Source organism: Pempheris klunzingeri, chromosome 24 (genome assembly GCF_042242105.1).
Source record: "Pempheris klunzingeri isolate RE-2024b chromosome 24, fPemKlu1.hap1, whole genome shotgun sequence".
Classification (NCBI taxonomy): Eukaryota; Metazoa; Chordata; class Actinopteri; order Acropomatiformes; family Pempheridae; genus Pempheris; species Pempheris klunzingeri.
In genome coordinates, this window is record NC_092035.1 from 6,072,132 (window position 1) to 6,095,416 (window position 23,285).

A 23,285-nucleotide genomic window follows, 5' to 3' on the forward strand; every position below is an offset into this window, starting at 1 on the left:
ATACACTGCTTCACCTGCTTCCTACATCCAATAAATGCTTTTTTAGTTTGTATCAGAGGATAACAGGAGTGTAATATGTTATAAATCCAGTTTTCTGTCTGCACATGAATATTTTTTACTGAATGAATCACTACAGAGGCCTTTTATCAGCTAATATCTGTGCTTCTGAGGAGGCTTTTGGCAAATGTTCTCACCAGATCCAGGCCTCCTGCTCTCTAACTGAGCCTGTGGAGAGGGAGAAATAAAGGAGGGATAAACCTATTTTTTATTACGAGTGCTTTATTCGAGTGTGGAAGTCTCTGAGGTGAAAACTAATTAAAAAAAAAGAGACTGCTACAAACATATTACAAGCATTTAAGGAGCTGCTTTGCAAACCACAAAAGCATTTAGCCAATTTGAGAGTCTGCTTTAATGCATTTTGAACATTTTGGGAACCCCTGCTCTCCTGCAGCTGCAGGGGGAGCCCTGCAGTGCCGCACACTGCCACAGGGGGCGCAGTCCAGCGCACACACACACACACACACATAGACACACCGCTCCGCTAAAGATGTGAAAATGGCGGAGCTACAAATGCTTCTGGAAGAGGAGATCCCAGCAGGACGAAGCGCACTACTAGACAGTTTCACTAATTTGGAAAGAGTCGCGGAGTACTGCGAGAGCAACTATGTCCAGGTAGGCTGCGACGGGCTGGAGGAAAAGACGGAGTAGTTTTGTTTTTTAAACGGGCATCAGAGGGGCGAACTGATGCTAGGCTAGCTGATGCTAATGCTGCTAATGTGATGCAGCCGTGTTAGCTTGCTAGCTTGCTAGCTAGCCGTTTAGCCTCGGCTAACGCTAAAACAACTCGCTGTCAAGGCATTTTTATCAGATAACTAACACGTGAATCATCACATGCCCGATACATAGATGTGCAGGCGTTTCAGCGTTGTTGATGAGTTCATATTTCCATCTGTGTAACGTTGTGTGTGACTTGTACATCCATCGCGTTAGCTTGGTAGCATGCTAGCCAGCTGCTTGGCATCACCCACGGTTTAAATAACCCAACAGGCACCGTGGAAATCAATTTCCCTGCTCTCTGCGGGGATCAATCACAGCCGGAACAGCAGCCAGCTGATCATGCACCGGCCGGAGATGTGGGACGCGATATGAAGCCAGATTAAACTCAAATGAGCTTTGGTTGACACAAGATTAACCACCAACAGCCACTGATTTATGATGTTGGACTGATACGTTACGGCTGCATGATACACTTGATTTATGGCTTTGAGAGCCCGAAGATGCTGAATTTGAAGCCTGTCAGGCTCTGATTTCTCATCTCCATCCATGCATTGTTCTCCAGGAAGGAAAAGTAGTGCAACGTTGCATATGAGCCAATATTTTCTATGCAAAATGTGGTTAATTTGCTTTTAATTTGCATTTTGTGTGAGCGCACTCAGTCCCATGCAGGGCTCTTGTGATATTCTGCTGGTGTGATCTCACTTTTCCAGGTGTTTTGGTTACCTGAGCTTTCTGTTGTCTCACACTTTACAGGCCTGCTGTCACACAGGGGTGTTAGCTTGGAGAGGTTTTGACAAGGTGTGATACTGAAATCTGACATCCTTGATGAACAAGGCTGATCAGGTCTGACAGGATGCCCTGTGAAGGAGGAGGAGGAGGAGGAGGTGGTGGCGGCCGCGGCCCTTGGATGTTGGCAGACTGCTGTCTGGCAGGCTGCCCCAGTTTCCTCTCACCCTGCAAGGTTTTCCCAGCTGCTGTCAGACTGGTATTACCACTTATAGATCAGTTGGATAGAAATATTTGTCAGGGGGATATTTAGTGGGATGCTTCGAATCTCCCTCTCGGCTCCAATTTGCATTGTCACCCTGCCATGTCTATGCCAAAGCCAGGCTTCTTCCAACATTACTCATGAAGGTAGAGACACTTGTTGAATTTAAGTTGGTTATTTAAATATACAAACTACTGTGGGCAGGATAGTGTGTATGTTTGATTTCCCCAGTGTGAATATACATGCAACAGAGCTGGAGAAACAGTAGAGAGGGAGCTGAGTGAGGATGGAAGGATTTCTCCTCAAAGTCAGTGATCTTCTCATGATCTCAGAAATGTTTTCTGCTGGTAAAACCCCTGAAAATCCTCACAACTAAGTGACTTAAATGATTGATCAGTTGTCAGATTGGTTGCTGACTAACTTTCTGTCGACTGAGTTGTTGCTTTTAGCTCTACAGTGTGAAATTAGGTGTGAGCTACTCTTCAGGTATTTCCCTCAATTTGTACACAACTTGTATTCAAGGCTCCAACTAATGGTTATCAAAAATTGCTGGATGTTGGATTCCCAATGTCAGTGAAGCTTTTTTTTTGATCGCTGAAACATTTTCAGCTGGAGATAAAAAAGTCAGATTAACAGATCAAACTATACAGCAAACCACATCACAAACTAGGCTGTTAAAGGGTAATTTTTCCTTTATCTTCAGCCTTTATCTTTATCTTTATTGGTCCATGCAGCCGTCCTCTCCTTTCAACTTTTGTATCAACGGTCTATTAGCAATGTGGCTCATAGATCAAACATGTTCTGCCCTGCAGGTAACAGCTCCACCTGACTTTTGCCATATAACCTGTTTGCCTTCATACTACAGCAGTGCTGCACCCTCCAAGCTGCTTTATGTGATGCTGTTTGTTTGTGCCTGGTGATTTGTTGGATTGGCTCGCTCTTTGTTGCTGCTCAGAAATGTATCTTGCACCTCAAGCGCACACAGTTTCACATGAAAGGGAATAGACATATTGCTACTGAGGGTGCTGCAGTTTCAACTGGTGGAGGAGAGCCCTGTGCCTGTAGCTTCATTGTGCTGCCTCTCATGGTGTTCAATCTTCATTCAGTCTCATGATTCTTTAATATTATTTTAGCAAGTGAACAGAAGTGAAGTACAATCTAACAGCGTGATGCAGACAGTTGCACTGATTCTTCCCTTTTGCTGATTTGACATGATGTCAGTATCATCAGGCCGCTACAGAAATACAAAGAAATCTACAGGAAGCCGTAGATATTTCTCCTGTCAGTTGCTTTTTGCAAGCATAGCTGTGATTTTTTTTTTTTTTTTTTAAATTGAAAAGATCGTATTAATCTGTCAATATCCAGTCATCAAAAGCCAGAGGCTGCTGTGCTGTAATCAGTCTGCTGCTACGCTCTGCACACAGAAGGAAGCTCACGCTGGTTAGAAAATACATAATGAACAGGTTTGTTTTGGGGACGCAACAACAAGATTTCCATCATTAATTACTCTGCAGGATATTCTCCAGATTAAGCAATTAAAACATCAGGAAATAGTGAACAATGCCTGTTGCAGTTTACCTTGAAATGGCTTGTTTTGCCGATGATGAGTCCAGAACCCGCAGATACTCCGTTGGAGAAGATATTGAGATTATCACCTGAGGAAAAGGTGAAAATCCTCATATTTGAGCAGCAGAATCATCAAATGTTTGATCTTTTTTGTTTGAAAAATTCAGTTGCAAATTAGTTGCAGACTCATTTTCTATTGTTCAACTAATTGCTTCATCTCTAATTTGTAAAATTGGGAAGGAGGCCCTCAAAACAGATGTTCCTCAATTAGAAGTTACTTTTAGGGCTCCAACTAACATTTTGTCATGTAATCTGATTTATTTTTTCCAGGTAATCATTCTGGCTATAAAATATTCATGACTGTGTCCTAAAGCCCAACTTGGGCTCTTCGGTGTGTCAACAGCCAAAAAACCCAGAGATAAAAGGTTTAATATCACAGAAGACTAATTAAAGCTGCAAACCCTCACATTTGAGGAGCAGGAACAAGCTTGTTTTTGCACTTTTGCATGAAAAATGACTTTAATTATAGTAAACACACATAGTTTTATTTAAACAATGAAATTTTCTTAGCGCTGCAGCTCAACTTTGCCTGCTGCTGTGATACTTTGTGGTGTCGGTAAGGAACATAGTTTCCCAGCAGAAACACCAGCTGATCCATCTGCCCTTTGATGCTCCTGTTGATGTGCCCACGCTGTACCCACGGCCCAGCCGGCTGCCTCACAACACTCCTATCACACTGGCTGCAGCTGGATTCCCTCCCTGCCATTAAAGTTGTCTTAAATGTTTCTTCCTGGCACGACAACCTTTTGAAGCAGCAGTTTCCCTCCATCCTGCTGATTTAATTTGCCTACAATGTCAGTGGGTGACATGTTTTAGTGAGAAAAAGGGATCACACTAAATATTTCAACACTTCTGTTTTTTTATCGTCATTTCTTCATGCTGATTTTTCATACCAGAGTTTCATTACTTTACACTCTGATCAGAGCTGCAACAATCAGTCGATTCATTTACAGACAGAAAAGTAATTTTTGTCGATTTATCGTTTAAGTTGTTCTCCAAGCACACATGTCAAACTTTTTCCACTTCCAGCTTGTCATTTGTGAGGATTTGCTGCTTTTCTTTTATCGTTTTTGATCAAACAACCAATTTGATCACTTTGAGCATCATAGATTTTCTGGTTAGTCGAGAAAATATTTGGGAGATTGATCATTAATGAAAGTGATTGTTAGGTGCAGCCTAAACACACAGGAAGGTTCATTTTAAGCCGGATTTGATTGTAAATGTCCAATTTAAACTTGTGAGAAATAAACCATTCATGGGGAATGTGCAGGAATAATATGTGCTGTTGCCCCTGGACCAACAGATCTGTAAAATTCAAATAGATCTTTTTTTCCCAGTCAAATGTCGCTCATCTCCTTTCTCTCGCTCAGTCTCCAGACAAGCAGAGGGCGCTGGAGGAGACCAAGAACTACACCACCCAGTCTCTGGCCAGTGTCGCCTACCTGATCAACACGCTGGCCAACAATGTCCTGCAGATGCTCGACATCCAGGCCTCGCAGCTCCGCCGCATGGAGTCCTCCATCAACCACATCTCACAGGTTGGTGACTGAGTCATGACTACCCCACCGGTTCTCAAAGCTACACTGTTTTTAGTTTGAAAGACTGTACTTATTTTAGCCATTCAAATGCTCGACTATAAAATCCTTGGAGTCAAAATGTTGAATTCTCCTATTGGACAGGATTACTGCTTGCTTTTTGGTTTAATTTATCCAGTTTTACTCATTTAAAGCGGCTATAAATGATATCAAATGACAGTGTAAATGGATGATGAATTATTACTTGAATCTGCCTTCACGGAGCTTTATGGTAAGTTTGGGCTCATCATTTGGCTGTCCGGCCCACAGCCTTAATAACACACTTTATTCTACCTGCTCAGCATGCAGGGAGCCTTGGAAAGAATATAGCTTTACTAGAGAAGGTGCACATCACGTGTGTATATGTATAATTAATATATCTGCAGTGCTGGCAAATGTGTAGTTCCCTGGTGAAGATTTTCTTCAACATGTAACACGACATATAGGTGAGAGATACTCCAAAGTGCTAAAACCTTTAATTATAAGCCGTCTCTCTTATATTAAAGACATGGCAGACTATTAAAATGTATAAAATAGGCAGCAGCTGGTTCACTCGTGTTTTATACATGAAACTAAAGAAAACATCCTGTCCTCTGCCTCCTGTCCTCAGACTGTGGACATCCACAAAGAGAAGGTAGCCCGGCGGGAGATTGGCATCCTCACCACCAACAAGAACACGTCCCGCACACACAAGATCATCGCCCCAGCCAATCCAGAGAGGCCTGTGCGCTACATCCGCAAGCCCATCGACTACAGCATGCTAGACGACATGGGCCACGGAGTCAAGGTGGTCATTTTGTTCTTTTCCTCCTTCATTTCCTCAGTTAGACTTAATTTAGTGGATGAGCCACTGCTGCCAGTGGAAATGCAAAGGTCTTGATTAAGCTCTGTTGGCTTTTAGTGATGATACTTAACGTGAAACACACATTAGTGGTAGATTTTGAGCAACAGACAAACCTGCTAGTGAAATAAACAGAAAACACACCCACCACATGCCAGTATAGAAAGTCAATTTTATCATTTTCAGTCTTTCACTAGGGGCTTTTAAGTAGCTCTGGAACAGTGCTAATTATGGAGTGTTAATAAAAAAAATAATTGATTTATTTTTCTACCGTTAATCTTTGTCTGTGTGTGTAGTACTTTGTAGTTTTACCTCTCTGAGCCTCTAAAAATGCTCCAAATGAATTATCTGAGAAGCAAAATAATCACTATTTGATTTAAAAAAACTCACAAATGCTCGTCATAGTTGTTCACATTTAGGGTTCACATGCAGGAAAGGGTTGGGAGCCACTGCTGTAGGGCGTTAAGAGCGAGAAAAATGTCTGCAGTGTGCAGCATGGAGCTCAGAAATGGGATTGTGTTTGTGTGGATGTGGGTTACTCACAGCAGGAAATATAATGGAAGGACTTTTAAAGGTCAAACAGTCACTATTGGGTTTCAGTGACAAGTAATGTAAGAAAAAAATCAATGACTCAGGCTTTTCATCAGGGTGAAAAACTAATGTCATCCAGGACATAAATTCAGCTTAATATTCTCTGGGTTGCTGTAAATCTGTCTCCAGCAACAGTTTCCTGTGCAATGATCCTTTCCTTGATCCTTTTAATAAAATGGCTGACTTTCTTCACAAAGACGAGCTTGTCTTCCAGAAAATCGAACCACCAGCTTCAAGCTTACAAAGGTCTCAAAGAACAAATTCCTCCGATTTTAACACTGAGCCATTGTTGCCTGAATCTAACCAGCTTGGCTAAATGTTCCACATGTATGAAGAATTAATGTTTTCCTCTCCTCCTTCACACATTAATCCTCTGATTTCTTCTCTCTCTCTCTTTATGCTTACCTAACTTTACTTTTATTACCAACCGTAGTGGTTGCAAAGGTTTAAGGTAAGACTTTCAAAGTAAAAGTCTCAAGATTTTTGGGATTTCTAATTGAGTTGTTTTTTTCATTTTGAATTGCTGATGAGTTTGTTTGCTGTTAAAGGTTTAGTTCGACCTTTTGGGACAAATATTGCATATTTGCTTTCTTGTCAAGAGTGAGATGAGCAAATCAATACCTCTCTCATTTGTCTGTTTATCATAGCACTGGAGAGCGTAGCTTAGCATAGAGACCTGCTCTGTTCAGAGGGAATAAAATCTGTCAGCAGCACCTCTAAATCTCACTGATTACATATTTGATCTCATTTATTTAATCCGCTTTTACACTTTTTTTTTTGTGGATTTAACAAACAAGATGTAGCTTGATGATTAGTGAGCTTTAGAGGTGCCAGTCAGTGGATTTTGTAACCTTGATGCACAGCCAGGCCCTGTTTTCTGTCTGTACTGCGCTAAGCTAACGGTCTCCTGGCTCCAGCTCTCATATTGATCAGATGGACATGAGAGTGGTATCAATCCTCTCATGTAACTCGGCAAGAAAGAGAATAAATATAATCCTCAAAATGACTGACATTTCCTTTTAAAGACAGGCTTATGTTTTGGTTTTTCTGTCTCTGAAGTCTGCTAGTTAACCAACAGGTTTCTCCACCCGTTTTCTCCTGAAATAGGCCAGCGCTCAGAACATGAAGGCCGGAGGAGGAGGCGGGCTCCCTCGCACCAACCCTCCCACACAGAAGCCCCCCAGCCCGCCCATGTCAGGGAAAGGGACCCTCGGGTATGTAACGGTGCCGGCACCTTGACGCGGGTCCTTACGGACCAGAAGGAGTGCAGAGTTGTGTGGATCAGAGGCTGGGTGTCCCTGTGCTTTTGTGACTTTGGGAAAGTAACCAGAAGCCCTACAGATCGGCCTGGTTGCTCCCAGTTTCATCACCACCCCTGTACCTCTGGTTAATTAGCGTCCTCGGGGTGGTTTAAACACATCTCAGTGCCAGTTCTCATCACAGTAGTATTCTTTGTGTTGGTTTTTCATCCATGCTGGTGACACGCAGTTGGACTATCCCTTTCTAAGAAGCCTCTCAACCTAATTTGTTCCATTCCTCATTCCATCCATTCCTTTCTCTTTATGCAGGAGATATTTTCACACCAAACTGCATGCTGAATTTTGGCTCTGCTAGGGTTTCTTGCAGGCAAACATACCATGCATTGCCTTTTTTAAAGAGCTTTTTCTGAATTGTTTGGAGCATGTGCTGCTACAGTAGGTGTATCCAAACTGTCTGAAGTCCAAACTAAAACTGGTGGCATCAGCACCAGAGATTTATTCACTTGTCATCCATACGTACTAGTTCCTCTTGTCAAACTTTTGTCTATTGGGGAAAAAAATCAACATACAAAAGAAGTGGCTGAGTTTTTTTAGGACACAGGGAGAAAAGATGTGCTTGCTTAATGTCTCCAGGCGAAGCATAGGACCAGGTGTTGTTGAAAACTTCCCAAACAAGTTTTGGTATCAACATCAAAATACATTTTCTGTAATTTTTAGTTATATAACATGGACATGATTAACCCTTTTTATTAATATAAGAAGCCAAAGTTCATTTAAATGTGTTCTAAACACTAACCAACCAAGATTTTGACTTAAAACAGTAATTATCTGATCAACAAATAAATAAAAAAAGGTTGTGATTCTAGCCAGACATTCGATGCTAGCTTTTTGCACTTGACAGCTGTCAATATTTGGTACCAATAACCCATTTAGAGTAGCTAAAAAAGTGAAGTTGCTCATGAATTTTTGTGTTGCACAGTCCCTTTTTAGCACTTTTTTTTTTTTACACTGGAGGACACAAATGTTCAGCTGGGTTTGTATGTTCGTGGATACAGCCGGCACTTCTAACACTTGTCTGCGATATGAGCCATTATATGGAAATTCGATGGTCCAATTTTAACTAAAAGGAACAGATTTTAGAGCAGATTGTAGCTGAACATGAAAGCAGCTGTGATCAGCTCTGATTCTCCAGCCCACCCGACTTGCATGACTTTGGACTGTGGGAGGAAACCAACACAAAAGAGAACATGCAAAGCACACTGGGACAGTACCGGGGCCTGAAAGTGAGCCCCCCTACTGTGCGATAACAATACTAAACACACAGACATTGTGCTGCCTCAGGCTTAACACTGACATTTTCACAGAAGTATTGCATGTTTAAATCATGAAACTGTCAAATTTCAGCAAGCAGTTTGATAAAATAAAAAAAAAAAGGCACAGAACTGGCTCTGGGATGCCCCCTGTGTTGTGACTGAGCCGGGGTTTTAGCACACCAACGTGCAGGCGGTGAGCTCTCAGATCTCCCAGTCCTCAACCTTTTATTGGCATTTGTCTAATGCCAGGGCCCAGGAGGACTGTTGTCATCAAAGGTCACAGTCAGAAACTCAACTGCTCTTGATGGCCGTGCTAATCAGGGTGGGAAATCACCAGCAGCCGTCAGCGGGACGATGATGAGATTCGACTTCACTTTCGCTCTGCTTTACGGGCATGATTGAGATGATTTGGTCAATGCTAAGTTTAAGTCTAGATTAATTTCTAAAGTTTTATAAGCTGCAGGGCTTCTTTATTTTCATCATAAGTCTTAATTTCAGTTTATTTGGGCTATTTTTTCATTTTGCCATTAAAATGGCAGAAAAATGTCATCATAATTTCCCAGAGTCAAAGATTATATATACATGTGACTTGATTTGTCCAACCCAAAAGTCCAAACACAAAAAACTTCACATTGCTGTCTTGCAAGATAAAGAAAAGCAGGAAATATTCACATTTGAGAAGTTAATTAATCAACTATCAGAGTCTATTAGAGCTGCAATCAGTGCTTAGTTCATTGAGACTGAGGATTTATTTGACTCTTATTTATTCTTATTGTCAATATTGATACGAATTAGATTATTAGTCAAGTTTAGTCTTTTAAATGTGTTCATGTATTTGCTGTTACATTTTTAAAATGACACAGATGCTGTCAAGATGTATGTTATCCTCTGTTATCCAGGTTTATTAAGGCTCTTGATTAGCCACAGTGGTCACAGAGGTTTCCAATAGCGTGCGGTCCTTTCTCACCCTGATTGTGTGTCTGTCACCGTGTGTTAGAGACAAACTCTTGATGTTGTTCTCATACCTTGTCTGTAAGTGCTCCTGATCCCAAAGACGGAGATGTCTGATGTTTTCTGTCCCGTGTGTCTGACTGTTGAAGGTATCTCTTGTTCCACAGGGACTCTGCTGGTGCAGCACATAAATGTTGTATTCTTGTCGCCCATGGGACCTTCCCAGGCGTCAAGTGCTGTTTGAGTTTCTGTGTGTATGTGTGAAAATGTGTGTGTGTGTGTGTGTGTGTACGTCAGCCTCCCTCTCCATAACCTTCAGAGTTCTCTGTGCTGTCTCTTGAGTTTGTGAGTGATTTTGTGTGTGTGTGTGTGTGTCCGCCCCTTCATATTGATCTTCAGAGGTGTGTGTCAGTGTGTGTGTTTGTGTCTCTGTCCCTTCAAGACGCATGCCGATCAACCACAGCTCCAACCCTCCATGACGCACCTTCTGCCGCAGCCTGTGGCTACGGGCGGACATCTTACTCGTGGTCTTTTTAATTTGTCATTTCTCTTCTGTTATTCAACTTCCTCTTTGTTTGTTTTTCAAATTTCCTTTCAGTTGTGTGTTTGTGACCCAGCCCGCCCACTCCTGGCTGCCCCATATTCCTCATAGCAACGTTTTGCCATGGCAACAGTGCTCAGAGATGGGTCACCCCACTGTGTCAGCTGGGAAATTTACATGCCAGCACATCTTTTTCAGGCCCAGATCAAGATATCGCAGGGTTATGTTTTTCTTTTTCCCCCCACTTTAAAACTGAGGGCACCATCAGCATAGCGCTGCTGTCTGGCTAAAATCCACTTTCTATGTTTTTATTTAATGAATTTGCAGCTTTCTAGTTCAGAATATGTAGGCAGGGGCTCACAGTCTCACTCAGGGAATCGAATTTAGACCAACATGACTTCAGGCCCCTTGAAAAATCTTATTATATAATTTCAGATCATCTGAGCATAGCTTTTGTTCTTCAGTGCTAAACACACACATCTGTCCTAAAAACTGTCACTGTCATTTCTTCTTTATTACTTCAGGAAACATAAATAATTTCTTTGTCAGATACAAAAGAATAAAACTAAATATATAAACCAGCTTGTACTTTGGCGGTAAAGTTACTCTCTTAGTGCTAAAGCAGTTTGAAGCTGATGTTTAAAGCTGCTTTGTAAACTGTATTAAACTCTGATACAGCAGGCAGTCTTATCTATACATGTGCCATTGACACAACTGTTAAGGTCATATAACCCTTTTGGAGCTGCTTTTCCAAACACAAATAAAGTTTAGTTTTTTTTTTTGAAGGAACCGTTATACAGTGTTCACGTATATAAATCGGATAATAAACTTTCATTATACTAGAATGAACATTCAGCGTACATCTCATGGAAGTGTGTTTTTTAGCCGACAGCAGTCAGTGTTTCGTCCCGACAGCGCCTGTGGATTCACCCCAGCCAGCCCCAATGTTCACCACCTGTCATACCCCATTTTTTTTAAGTTTGCACTTGTTTGTTTCTTGCTCTCCTCCTCCTCCCTCCCTTCCCTACACTTCTCTGTGGATGCCCCCTCTTCCCCCCTTCCCCCTTCCCCCCCCTCGACTCCTGTCCTCCTGACCCTCTCGCAGGCGCCACTCCCCCTATAGGACGCTTGAGCCGGTGCGTCCACCCGTTGTCCCTAACGACTACGTCTCGAGCCCGACGCGCAACATGGCGCAACCCCAGCAGAGCCCTGCACGCACTGCATCCGTTAATCAGAGGAACCGCACGTACAGGTACCCCCTTCCCCCTTCCCAGCATGCCTCTCTACACTTCTTAAACACGCTCCCTTTTCCTCTACCTCCTCCCCCCTTTCTTCTTCTCCTCTCCTACACCTAAAAAGCGAGCCAGCTTCTAAACATGCCTTTCCCCTTCTTCTCCTCTGAAATGACCCCTCGTGGAACCACTTTTGCTCCTTTGACCAACATCAACGTTTTTGTGCAACAGCTCCAGCTCCCAGGGAATGCCCTGATTGACATATTTGGAAATCCCTCACCTGTACGCTTTCCCCGCTGCTCAGATAAGGACAACGAAATGAGGACAAGGTAGCGGCTCAGAGCCGTATTTAGCACGGCTAGACACAGGTTCCTTTGGTAATAGTCATGAAATAGACAACGTCGCCCCCACAATTGTGTCAGCCACATGTCAGCTCATCTCCCAAGACGAGAATCTTTGATTCCAGAGATATTCGTAGATTCCTCTGTCTGCCGTGAGAGAAGTAAAAGCAAGGGTTTGTGGGGAGGGGGGGTAACGCGGAGAGTTTCGTCACTGCGCCCCATCTGTTGGCCAAATGTTTTTAATATTTCTGGTCCACAAATAGATGAGATAACTTCCCCTGACTCTCCTCTCAGCACCAGTCTGTATCTGCACCACTCCATCCACAGCTCATTTTCTTCATCCCTCAGCCATGCGCTCTCTTCCGTCGGACAGAAAGTCCGTCCCATGTGTCTTGACGCTTCCTGCTTTTACAGCGTGTCATATCTTTGTCTTTGTCTTGTGTCGCTACTGCGTCACCCGTGTCTTGTGTCCTTGTTCAGGCTCCCAGCTGCTTTTTTTTATCACTGTGACATAGTCATTTCAAAGGCATAACGGCTTACACTAACACATCAATGCTCTTGAGGGTGCCGCTTTAATAAAAAAGTTATTAGGAATCAAAAAACATAACCATAAGAATAGCTGAACACAGAATACCTGGACTGTGTCTTTCTCGGGAAGTTGCACATCCAGTGTTGTGTTGCATCGAGTTAGGATCAGGAAGATAAAACTTCAGTCTGCTGTAAATGATCTATATCAGCCCGTTTCCACCCCAAGAACTTTTCTAGGAGCCCAGGAACCTTTTCATGAACTCAGGAGCCTTACCTGTCTGACTAAAGGCGTTGGTATGGTCCAACTGAAATGCTCATTGGATGGTGAACCCCCCTCCCTCCCCCACACCCACAAGCCTTCAGGAGTTTTTATTTAATTCTCTTAACTATTATTAGTACTTTTATGTGCAGAAATATGTGCAAAACGTCAACATCCTCCATTTTGAAATGACTGTAATGTGCCAAAAAAGTCACTACTGCAGGTGGGCAGAGCTCTCAGGGCTGCTGGGTAATCAAGCACCAGTATTATCAATATTAGGATGAAGGATGGACACTTCTTGCCACGGTTATTGGCATTAAAACTTATGTAGTCATCTTTTTGGCGTGAAATGGAGAAAGACAGAGCAGCGATTGAGAAAACCAAGCAAGTGAAACAAAACCTAATTTTGCTAATTATTTCCTCACAATTTCCTCACAAGCAGAACATCTACTGTGGAGTTTCAGCCTCCTTTTCCTCCTCCATTCATTACACACATCCAAATATCAGAGTTGCACAACGGTGAATAAACTGAACAGCACAGTTTGCTGTTTTTTCAGTGGAATCTTCACGGTTCATAAGATGTGATGGAAACCTGAACAGAAATGCTCTTTAGTCTCTGAGTTTCCTTCCTGTGGCTCCATAGTTCCTGGAACTATTTGGCTGAAAGGGGCTATATACGAACATTTGATAGCATTTTAGGTGGAGTTATTTTGAAGAAGCATTTCGCTTTCAAACATGAGCTTTGTCCAGCACAGTCTAGTCACACAAATTCAGCTCGTACAAGAGGTGTGTGTGTGTGTGTGTGTGAGAGAGACGGTGTGAGTGTGTCTGTGCGTTTGTGATCTGACGTGTTTGCCGCCCTACTCACCACCAGCAGTGGCAGCAGTGGAGGCAGCCACCCCAGCAGCAGTCGCAGCAGCAGCCGAGAGAACAGCGGCAGCGGCAGCGTGGGCGTGCCCATCGCCGTGCCGACCCCCGCCCCGCCCACCGCCTTCCCAGGTAACGCCTGCTTCCTGTTTGCTCTCTCGGAGCAGGTGACTGCAGGCTCTCTGTGTGCCTGAAACAAACTAATCTTTGTCTGGCATCCAGGGTTCCTACATGTTCTGCTTATAAGAAAATGAGAAGGTGTAGGAACCCTGGATCTACTGGAGTCCTCTCGTCCCTTCTCACTCTGATCTTGTCTTGACCTCCCTCACCTATCTTTCTCTCCTTGTACCCTTTACCTCCTCCACCCCTTCGACACCTCAGTCTCAGTCCCCGCCGCATCCAACCCAGCTAAACCTCCCCCCAACACTGCCACCACCCCTGGACCCCCCACCTCTGCCCTAGACGGCCCCGCACAGGCCCCTAACCCCCCTGTAGAGATCCCGCCTGTACCCCCGCCCCCTCCCCAGCTCCCTGCCTCCGCGGCCCCCACTGGCACAGGCCCTGCTACTTACGGCAACCCTGCACAAGGTGAGTGTCACCCGGTGGGAGAAGCTCATCCACTCCTCGGCACACCCTCCATCCCACCTCCCCCGACATGCATCCCCCAGGCCCAGATGTGTTCATCCACTGGCATGATGTCACCCTGGATATTCAGCAGTATTGTCCGACAGCTTGCTCTGCCCATCGACGCCTCCGAAGGCGTGAGGTTTCTCTTAGAATCAGCCTGAAGCGAAGTCCTGTTCAGATGTGCGTCATTAGTGTTGAGTCCCAGTGGTTAATGGTTAATTGTGGTCTGTGTCCCATCAGTTTTTCGCTCTGGGTTAAATGAAATACGGTGTGAAAAGTCTTCTCAAGGCTGAAGTTCAAGTCAGCTGAACTTGATCCATTTCTTTTTCTGCGAGAGGAATTTTGGAGGGACTTATTTGGCCTGTTAGTCCTTTATTGCTACCTAAGGCCACAATTTAACTGTGACCATAACAGCAGTAAAGACTAATAAAACTCTGCCATGCGTTTCCTGGAAAGGAAAATTTGTCCATTCACCAAAACAAGTATTTTTTGTGATGTTAGTAATTTTCTGGTTTCATACACCTTCTGATTGGTTTCCTCCTTGTCTCCTCCAGCTAATGTTGGTGCTCCCGCTCTAACGTTAGCAATCTTCTGACAGTCAAATTGTTGGCAAACATGCCAGGAAAGTGTTTACTTTAGGAGCTTTGTTGGTTTTTTGTATTTCCTGCTGCATTTATAGGTCACGGAAATTCAGCCTTTCAACCTTTGAAAGTCATGGAGGAGTTTTACATTTGACTTAGAGAGGGAGTCCTGTTTATATTTCACGGTATAAGTGTTTAGGAGGTAGATTGAGTTTTCAGGGACTAAACACAGTCGTCTCCACTTTAGATTCAGAAATCTCCACCTCAAGGGCTGCACACTTTATCAAAAACCTTTTGAAAGCACAATATGGAGCTCAGAAAACGTAGTTAAACAAGATAACGTAGTGTAGAATCTCAAATCTGAATTTCAAAACAAGATTTTCCATTTCTTTTCATCTTGGTGAATTCTCGTCACCTTTTCCTGCAACAGTTGAAGTGTTAAAAGAAGAGAAATTCGGCTGTAAAGGTCATTGCAGAGCCGAGTGCTCCTCTGAACTGTGTTGATGGTCCGTCCAGTGTGCAGCTCTTCTGCCCCCTCCCTCTGGTTTCCTCTCCTCATTCCTCACAGCTTCTCATCAGCTGCTTGTGTGTGTGTGTGTTGACGATGGTGTTGCTCTGATGTATAATGCATGAGCCGTGTGGTGAAATGCTTTCACAGTGACTTCTTCATTCACGTGTATTTATTCAGCCCTTTTTCTTTCTTGTTTTTGTGAGATTTGGGTTCTGTTGCTGGATGTTGTAATTATGGGTTACTGTGCAGCTCTGTCGCTCAGGACACTGAACACAATTAGTCAAATGTTATTGAGGAAATATGGACATTTTCATCTTTGGCTGGTAAAGTGAAAATACACAATACATTTAGGAAGCTATTGGTCATTAAAAAGTGAATAGTAAGGAGTTAGAATTTACTCTATTGCAACCAATTTTGATTTATTACTGAAGTAATATTTTGAATGCAGGACTTTTACTTTTACAAGTAGTTTTACTTTATACCTCCACCACTGATTAAAAAGTGCATTAAGGCCTTTAGCCTGCTTAACATCTATATAGATGTCAAAAGTAATAAGTTTAGTTAGTTATTAATACATTGATCGAACAGATGCTTTAATAGCTTAGCTTGAGCTAGGTCTGTTTGTAAGATCTGTAATGAATATGTCCGAACATGACAGACCAGGATTATTTTAGTCATTTATCCTGCTGCTATTCCAGATGAAAGTCAAAGGTAGCGTTAAGAATAAAAGCAAAAGAGAAAGAAACGTTCTGAGGATAAACTAACTCGGCCTTGAGGGAGCCACAGGGATGAAAACTAAAACCCTCCTCCTCCTCTCCGCCCTTTCTAAGTGACTCTTTGCCGCCCCCTGGTGTCGTCTCCTCTCAGGTGCTCCTCAGTTCTACAGCATGAACCGCCCGGCGCAGCAGCCCCAGAACCAGCAGGTGGGAGGCTCGCTGCCGTACCGCCGACCCTCGTCCGTCACCGGTCAGCCCAACATGCCGCACAACCAGAGCCAGCTCAACGGTGGACCACACTTCGCCCAGAACCAAGGTAACGATTATTATTGTCCTTGGCCACCGCCTTCCAAAATACAAACTTTTAACCATAAAGTGATCTCAGTTAACGAACTTTACTGACTCCTTTTAAAGGGAGTCAAAGTGGAAAAACACAATAATAAATCTATGACCAACATATTATTATACTTATCACCTGTCAAGCAGTAGAACCATAGTCCCATAATCATCCCATCATTGAATTAGGGAAATTTTGGCTACCTCACCTAACCTGAAGTGCTTTTTCTGCACATAGAGCTCCGCACATTTAGGTCAGAGCGGTCTTTAACAGCCTACAGACGTGGCGCTGAGGATAACAGCAACACCTCGACCTGCCAACTTGAACTCTGATGAACTCTGGTTTGATTATACCATTAATATGACAACCAGCATTCATCAGGAATGTTTTTTAACCACCGCAAAGTCTCTTATTAGCTCAGACTTTAAGTTCTGTGTGAGTTTCTGTGGGACGCAACCAAACTTTGATGCTGAGACGTCCTAAAACACGTGTAAGGCGGAGCTGCAGCCAAGCACCACGCCTCATTTGTCTCATTAGTTATTAATAAGGTGACTGATGTCGAGATACAGGAATAATCCTCACTCAAACAGTGAAGAGAGCATCAGCAGGGGTCGTCAGCCTTTGACACCCTTTTTAACCCATATTTACGGTCATATAATTTACAGGAATGCACCGTATATTGTTGGAACTACTTTTTAGATAGTAGATGTGGTGCTAACGTTGAAATACTGTTATTTACTAAGGAAAACTGAACCTGAAACCTTAATAATTCTAATCATTTGGTTCTTTTTATTGTCAGTCATTTGTTTGTATGAATTGAGTCGTTCCTGAGAGTCCAGCTTATCTCCTCCAGATCTCCCAGTCCAACCCTGCTGCATCTTTTATGAAAAAATCACCTGTTTGGTTTTGCGGTCTGTTGTTTCCCATCAGCTGAACTGTCTCCTCACCTCTTCACCAGCTCGCTGTCCTCACTCTTTGCACTCTCTGACTCCAGTTTGCTTGGTTTTACTGCCTTTGATGTTTTTAGTTTATTCCTGTAATATGTATTTGTGTCAAAACCTAAATGGCCACAGTCTATGAGCGTTGTGTTTTATGTGTATGTAGTCATGAAATGCAAGTAATTGTAAGTAATTTAGGGCTGCAGCTTATTAGCCAAAATCTCAGAAGTCCAAAACACAGATTTTTTCAAAAATATTACTAGAACCAGTTATTTCTAGTTATTTTTATAAGAATTTTATATATACTTTCTATCAATGGATTGATAGCATTGTTGAACACTTAAGTTTGAAAACAGAAGAAACTATTAAACTGCAGATGAGAAACAGATTATGGTCTAAAACATTTAGACTGTTTCTGTGTGATGTTCATCTTAACGAGATAAAAATATTAAGCCTGATCTTAAAATGTACACATTTGAATGTAATATCTTACTGGAAAAGGTTTTAGTGTTGTGTAATAGTTAGTCGATCAACATAAAATTAATCGTCAGTACTCGATTGATCCTTCTTGAGTGAATGATCAGGCTAAAAGACTAAACATCGTCCGGTTCCATTTCTGTTTAATTAAATATCTTTTAGACTTTGAGTCACACAAAAACGTCATTCTTCGGTAGAATGTTTTCTTTCTATTTACCAAACAGGAAATGCTTTGACTATTTTGTGATTAATTGGTAATGAAAAGACTCGTTAGCTGCAGCCTAAGTCTAGGACAGATGAAGATCTTTAACCCTAACTGAGTAATTATAGATGTCTCAGCTCTGCTTACTAGAACTGTTGCACTTACTCTCTGTTGTCCTCACTCCTGTTCTTTTACTCTCCTGTCCTCTCTAACGTTCTCTTCTCCTGTCTTTGCTGTTCTCTTGTCGGCCCTCCTCCGTCTCTCTGTGTGTTGATACTGTTTGGTGATAGGCGGCCCGCTCGCGCCCCCTCCCCCCTCCATGCAGATCACCCCTCAGCTGCCTCTGATGGGCTTTGTGGCCCGTGTTCAGGAGACTAGTAAGTGGCTTTTAGCCCCTCGCTCCCCCTGCATGACCGCCATTCGTTCTCCAGTCCACCACCAACAGTTGGTGTCGGTGATTCATCCCCCTTTTTGGTGGAATATTTCCTTATTTGAGTGAACGAGTGGTCACCCTCCAACCTGAGCTCAGTAAGAAACATTCAGAATAAAGTACGACTTATCTTGCAACACTGCGCTCATACGTTTGTGGGATATGTGAGTTGGTTAATGCCACAAAACATGAAGAGAGTCACATTTGATATTTTTTTTAACATTTTCTTACACCACAAGTTAAAATAAAGGGGAGTTCTGAACAACAACTGAGTGGGAGATAAGATGCGTTGGTGGTTGACCACTCGTAAACAGTAAAGCATGGTCTTTGTATTTAAGCATGTTTGTTTATGAGCATGATCATGTTTCCATGTAATGTCTTTTGCGTGTGTCGTCACTGAGGTTTGTTCTCACAATCCCTTTAACCAAGTTTTACTGCTCAAGGTTCTTTTAAATGTACGTTGAATCAGTGTGTCACACGTCACACCGTCTGTGTCTGGATGTGCTGGTCTCAGAGTCAGTGACCTGCTGTGGTTACAAGCTTTTCCTTTGCTTTCCACAGCGACTAAAATACGCAGTGAGCATGGGAATGTTGTCTAAATGCATCGGGCACAGACTGTTTTCATCCTTTCTCCAATGCATGACAATCATCCGTGTCCCTGACTAATGCGGTCGTCTCTGTTGCCTCTAATTGGTCCTCTCTTCCCTCCCGCCTGCCTGGAAACCATTTCTAGTCTCAGACGTGCCACCCCCGCCTCCACCCGCCGAAGAGCCGGTGTTTGAGGAACCCACACCACCTCCTCCGCCGCCGGAGGACTACGAGGACGACGAGGATGAAGAAGAGTCGGCGGTGGTGGAGTACAGCGACCCCTACGCCGAGGAGGACCCACCCTGGGCCCCACGCAGCTACCTGGAGAAAGGTCAGCTGTCACTGCTCACTCCTGAGGCAGCTGGTTAAAGGAAATATTCATCAATAATAGTGATCAGCTTGTTCCAGCTTTTCATTAAAGCTACTGTATGAATTGTTTATAATGACCGAGATGTTTTCAACCATGTTTTCAACTAATCGTTTTATACATAACTGGACATATTTGGAAACGTTGAGAGCTCCTCTAGGCTTTGAAATAAAGTTCTGTTTGTTTGAACATGAGTGACTAATGTCTGCCCCCCCCGGTTGTCCTGCAGTGGTGGCCATCTATGACTACGCCCGGGACAAGGAGGACGAGCTGTCATTCCAGGAGGGCGCCATCATCTACGTGATCAAGAAGAACGACGACGGCTGGTACGAGGGCGTGATGAACGGCACCACGGGCCTCTTCCCGGGAAACTATGTCGAGTCCATCATGCACTACGCCGACTGAACAATCCCCTCCCCAGCACGGAGCGGATGAGGAAGAGGAGCGGGAGGAGCGTTTGGAACAGGGAGGGGAGGGGAGGGAGGGAGGGGAGCCAAGGGGTGAAAGGTCAAAGACTTTGATCAGACAGAGCATGATCACCTCCGGAAGAGAGAAAAGAGACAGGGAGGGGGGAAGAAGACACAGCTTTTAAAGAAGGTGCAACATGACAAACTGATGCCCAGTCACTCTCTCGACTTTGGCGCCATTGTAAAACAACCACTACTCTAGATATATCCTTCCCTGTAATATTTCTTTCTTTGATTCTTTATTTGACTGAGGAGGACCGGACGGTGATGCAGTTATTGTATTTTGAGAGTTTTGTGTTGCATCATGAGGCCACTACATTGATTTTGCTTCATTTTTTTTGCTTTGTTTTATCAATTTGCCCTTATTTTAACGGATATTTATTTGGATTTTGTAGTGGGATAAACGGTGGGCAGGTAGATGGGGCTGCTGAAAGGGATTCAGTCAGCATTTCCGTGTTGCAGCCTCGGAGAAAGGGCTGGAGGAGAATGCCTTCATGTGTACATTTTCTCCTTAACACTTCAGAGACATTTTAGAGAAAGCTAGCGCTCTCTATAGGCTATATAAAGTATAATGCAACAACGATATCCTCGTTGGGTGGGGGGGAAACAGTAGTTTCCGTACTTGACAAAATATTTGGTGAGGTACCTCAGCAGGGAGTGTGCCAAAGCTGACACTAAGAGAAGCACATCAGGCGTCTTAAGGCGACGCACGTAGAGGTGAAAAGACGTCCGAGAGCAAACCGAGTGCTTTAAACCCAGATTTTTGCTTTTTTTCCCCCAAAGTTAACTCTATAATCTAAAACATTTTGCACCACACAAACTTGCTGCTTCACTTTGCTGACTAGCGTGCGTTTTTTCGGGGAGAAGGAATCGTCATCCAGCCCTCAAATAAGAGAGGAAAGCGAGATCCTCAACTGCACAATGACCTGGATTTTGAAGTCTTACTCTGCAGCTCCTGTCATGAATAGTAGAAGTTTATTAGCTCGAGTGGCGAGGCTAATCATTTGCAGTGTTCATATGCATTTGAGACGAAGACTTTTTCTTTGTTTTCGGCGTTTTACAAATGGGTCCAGAACCGAGTTTTGCTTGCAGAGCGGCAGACTGCATGTTTCGACGAGGAAAAAAAAAACTTTTCTTTTCTGCTCTTCTGATGATTAATGTCTTAATATTTTTAGATATGGTGTGGTTTGGTTTTTGATATTCACCCACAACGAAGATGACGACAAAGACGATGATGCATTTAGGTCATTTCTAAGATGCTTGTGCCATATTGAAGTGTGTGTTGCTGTTCAGAGGTTATCACTTCATTTGCAATAAATCGGCCTGAGTGGGGTGGAGTGTCGTTGAACTACAAAAACTTTAGTTTCTTTTTTTTTTCCCGATTTGTTTTAAATCAAAAGCACATACATTTGTAGTAAAAAGGTGTAGAAGAAGAAATAATATAAATGTGAGATGTATTATGTCCTCGAAATAGGACTTACTGAGTATGAAAAGAAGCCAGCTGTTGTGTTGAAATGATTTTAACCGTCGCAAGCCCCCGATACTTCTTTACGCCGTCAGTTTAGGCGTTGTTCGTCCTCCGTAAAGTTTCCAGTACGCTTGGCTGTTGGGTGTTTGCGAGGGCTCAGTGCTTGTACTTATGTCAGAATCTTTATTTTCTATTAAAAAAAAAGAACTAATAACAAGTGGGTCTGTATGTGAGTCTTGCATGCCATTGTTCTTATCTGTACTGGTGTCCCAAAAACCTTCGTGGCGAGATCACCCATTCTAAAAAGACAAGCAGCCCTGCAGCTCTGACCAGGTACCACCAGCCTCATCCAAAGAGACTGTACAACTTAACTCAAGCCCAAGTCTGAGGAGGGAGGGGAGGGGAGGGACCCGGCTTCCTCCCCACCCCCTCCGTCTGTAGCCGCCATCACATCAGTGGTGAAAAAAATCCCACGTGTAAGCTGCTAGTGAATCCTGCGGACAAAGAAAGCCAAACAGGCCGGAGGTGGACGATGATAGAAATGTAACACTCAAGATTAAAAGCAAAGCTTGACTCTCATTTCATAACACTCACAGGATGACACTAAAAAAAGCAAATAAAAAAAAAATAAATAAGGCCCTTTGGTCTGCAGGATTCACAGCTCCCTGGAGTCACAGACGTCCCTCAGGATGTCAAGTTTAACAGTCCATAATGCCATTGTGTTGCACAGTTAAAGTTGAATTGCAGAAGTATCATATTTGTAAAATCATGAGAACAAAGACAATAAAATTATTAAGATTTATTGCTGTAGTAATGTTTGGTTCTTGTTGTTTTGTACTCAAGCTATGATTAAATTAAATAAAGTCGGGGAATATTAGTCCATGTGCACCTATTTTGGTATGAAAGTTTGAGTTTCAGCCGTAAATGCTCACAGTTGCCAATCATTGTGGATCTAAATGATGCTTTTCTGAGAGCCACACTAACAGAAAACAGGCTCCACACACCCAAACTAGTCTAATTACACTGGAAAAGAAACTACAACTAAACATTTAGATTCAAAAGCCCTCAATTAGTACGATTTCAAGGGAATAAATGTTAATTTAAGGTGCTGATTAAATGGGAATTTAGTTGAGGCACAACTTTAATGTATTCTGACCAATTTATATATTTATTTTACCCTTTTAAAAAACCCTCAAATTGTGCAGATAGTCCAAAAATGTACTTAAACATATTGAAATCCATTAATTATCCTCTTAACATCACGTTTATAGTATGATTTGATTTGGAAATATCAAGTTTTTCACCCAAAAAAGTAACAATTTAAAGAAAACATTTGTGTTGCAGAAATTTGAAAGGCTTTGTATACCCCCAAGGGTTTGCATTCAATCAATCAATCAATCAATCAATCAATCAATCAATCAGTTTCTTTATTGGCATCTTTGTGCACAACACAAAAACAAAAATATAATTTGGACAATTCAAAACAACAGCAGACAAAAGCTTGTTCTCATACTGAGGGAAAAGTGATAAACCACTGATGTGGTCTAGCAGCCGCTTATTGATTGATGCCAATAATATAAATTAAAAGTTTAGCTAATAATGCAGCTGAGGTGTTGTGAAGATGACTGAATATCTTCTCTGTTACTACAGCACCTCTTACACTGAGTGGGCAAAATAAACAACTCTCTACCAAACTACCTGTAAAAAAGTCTAAAAAGAAGCTGTTCGGCATAAGATTCACTCCAGATGACACAAGCAGGAAACTAACACCCCCATAATTGTCGTGTCAAAGCCGGAAGTAGATGCCACCGTTGCCAGGCAACCACATAAATATATCTATTTATCTATTTAATGTATTTATTTATTTATTAGCGTTATTAATTTATTG

General features: G+C 42.8%; 1 protein-coding gene across 2 annotated transcripts; it reads left to right on the forward strand.

Annotated features, from left to right (window-relative positions):
- The first annotated feature begins 535 nt into the window (after nt 1–535).
- abi2b (abl-interactor 2b) lies at nt 536–22,199 on the forward strand. 2 transcript variants are annotated; one of them, XM_070855772.1, is made up of 10 exons: nt 536–672; nt 4,762–4,929; nt 5,576–5,752; nt 7,505–7,611; nt 11,567–11,713; nt 13,696–13,820; nt 16,275–16,439; nt 18,368–18,454; nt 19,241–19,426; nt 19,692–22,199. In XM_070855772.1, the coding sequence occupies exons 1-10, from the start codon at nt 556–558 to the stop codon at nt 19,865–19,867; spliced, it is 1,455 nt and encodes a 484-aa protein (XP_070711873.1). In that variant the 5' UTR covers nt 536–555; the 3' UTR covers nt 19,868–22,199. The 2 variants fall into 2 exon arrangements, with proteins under 2 accessions (XP_070711873.1, XP_070711874.1); XM_070855773.1 differs by lacking the exon at nt 18,368–18,454.
- Nucleotides 22,200–23,285: the final 1,086 nt, after the last annotated feature.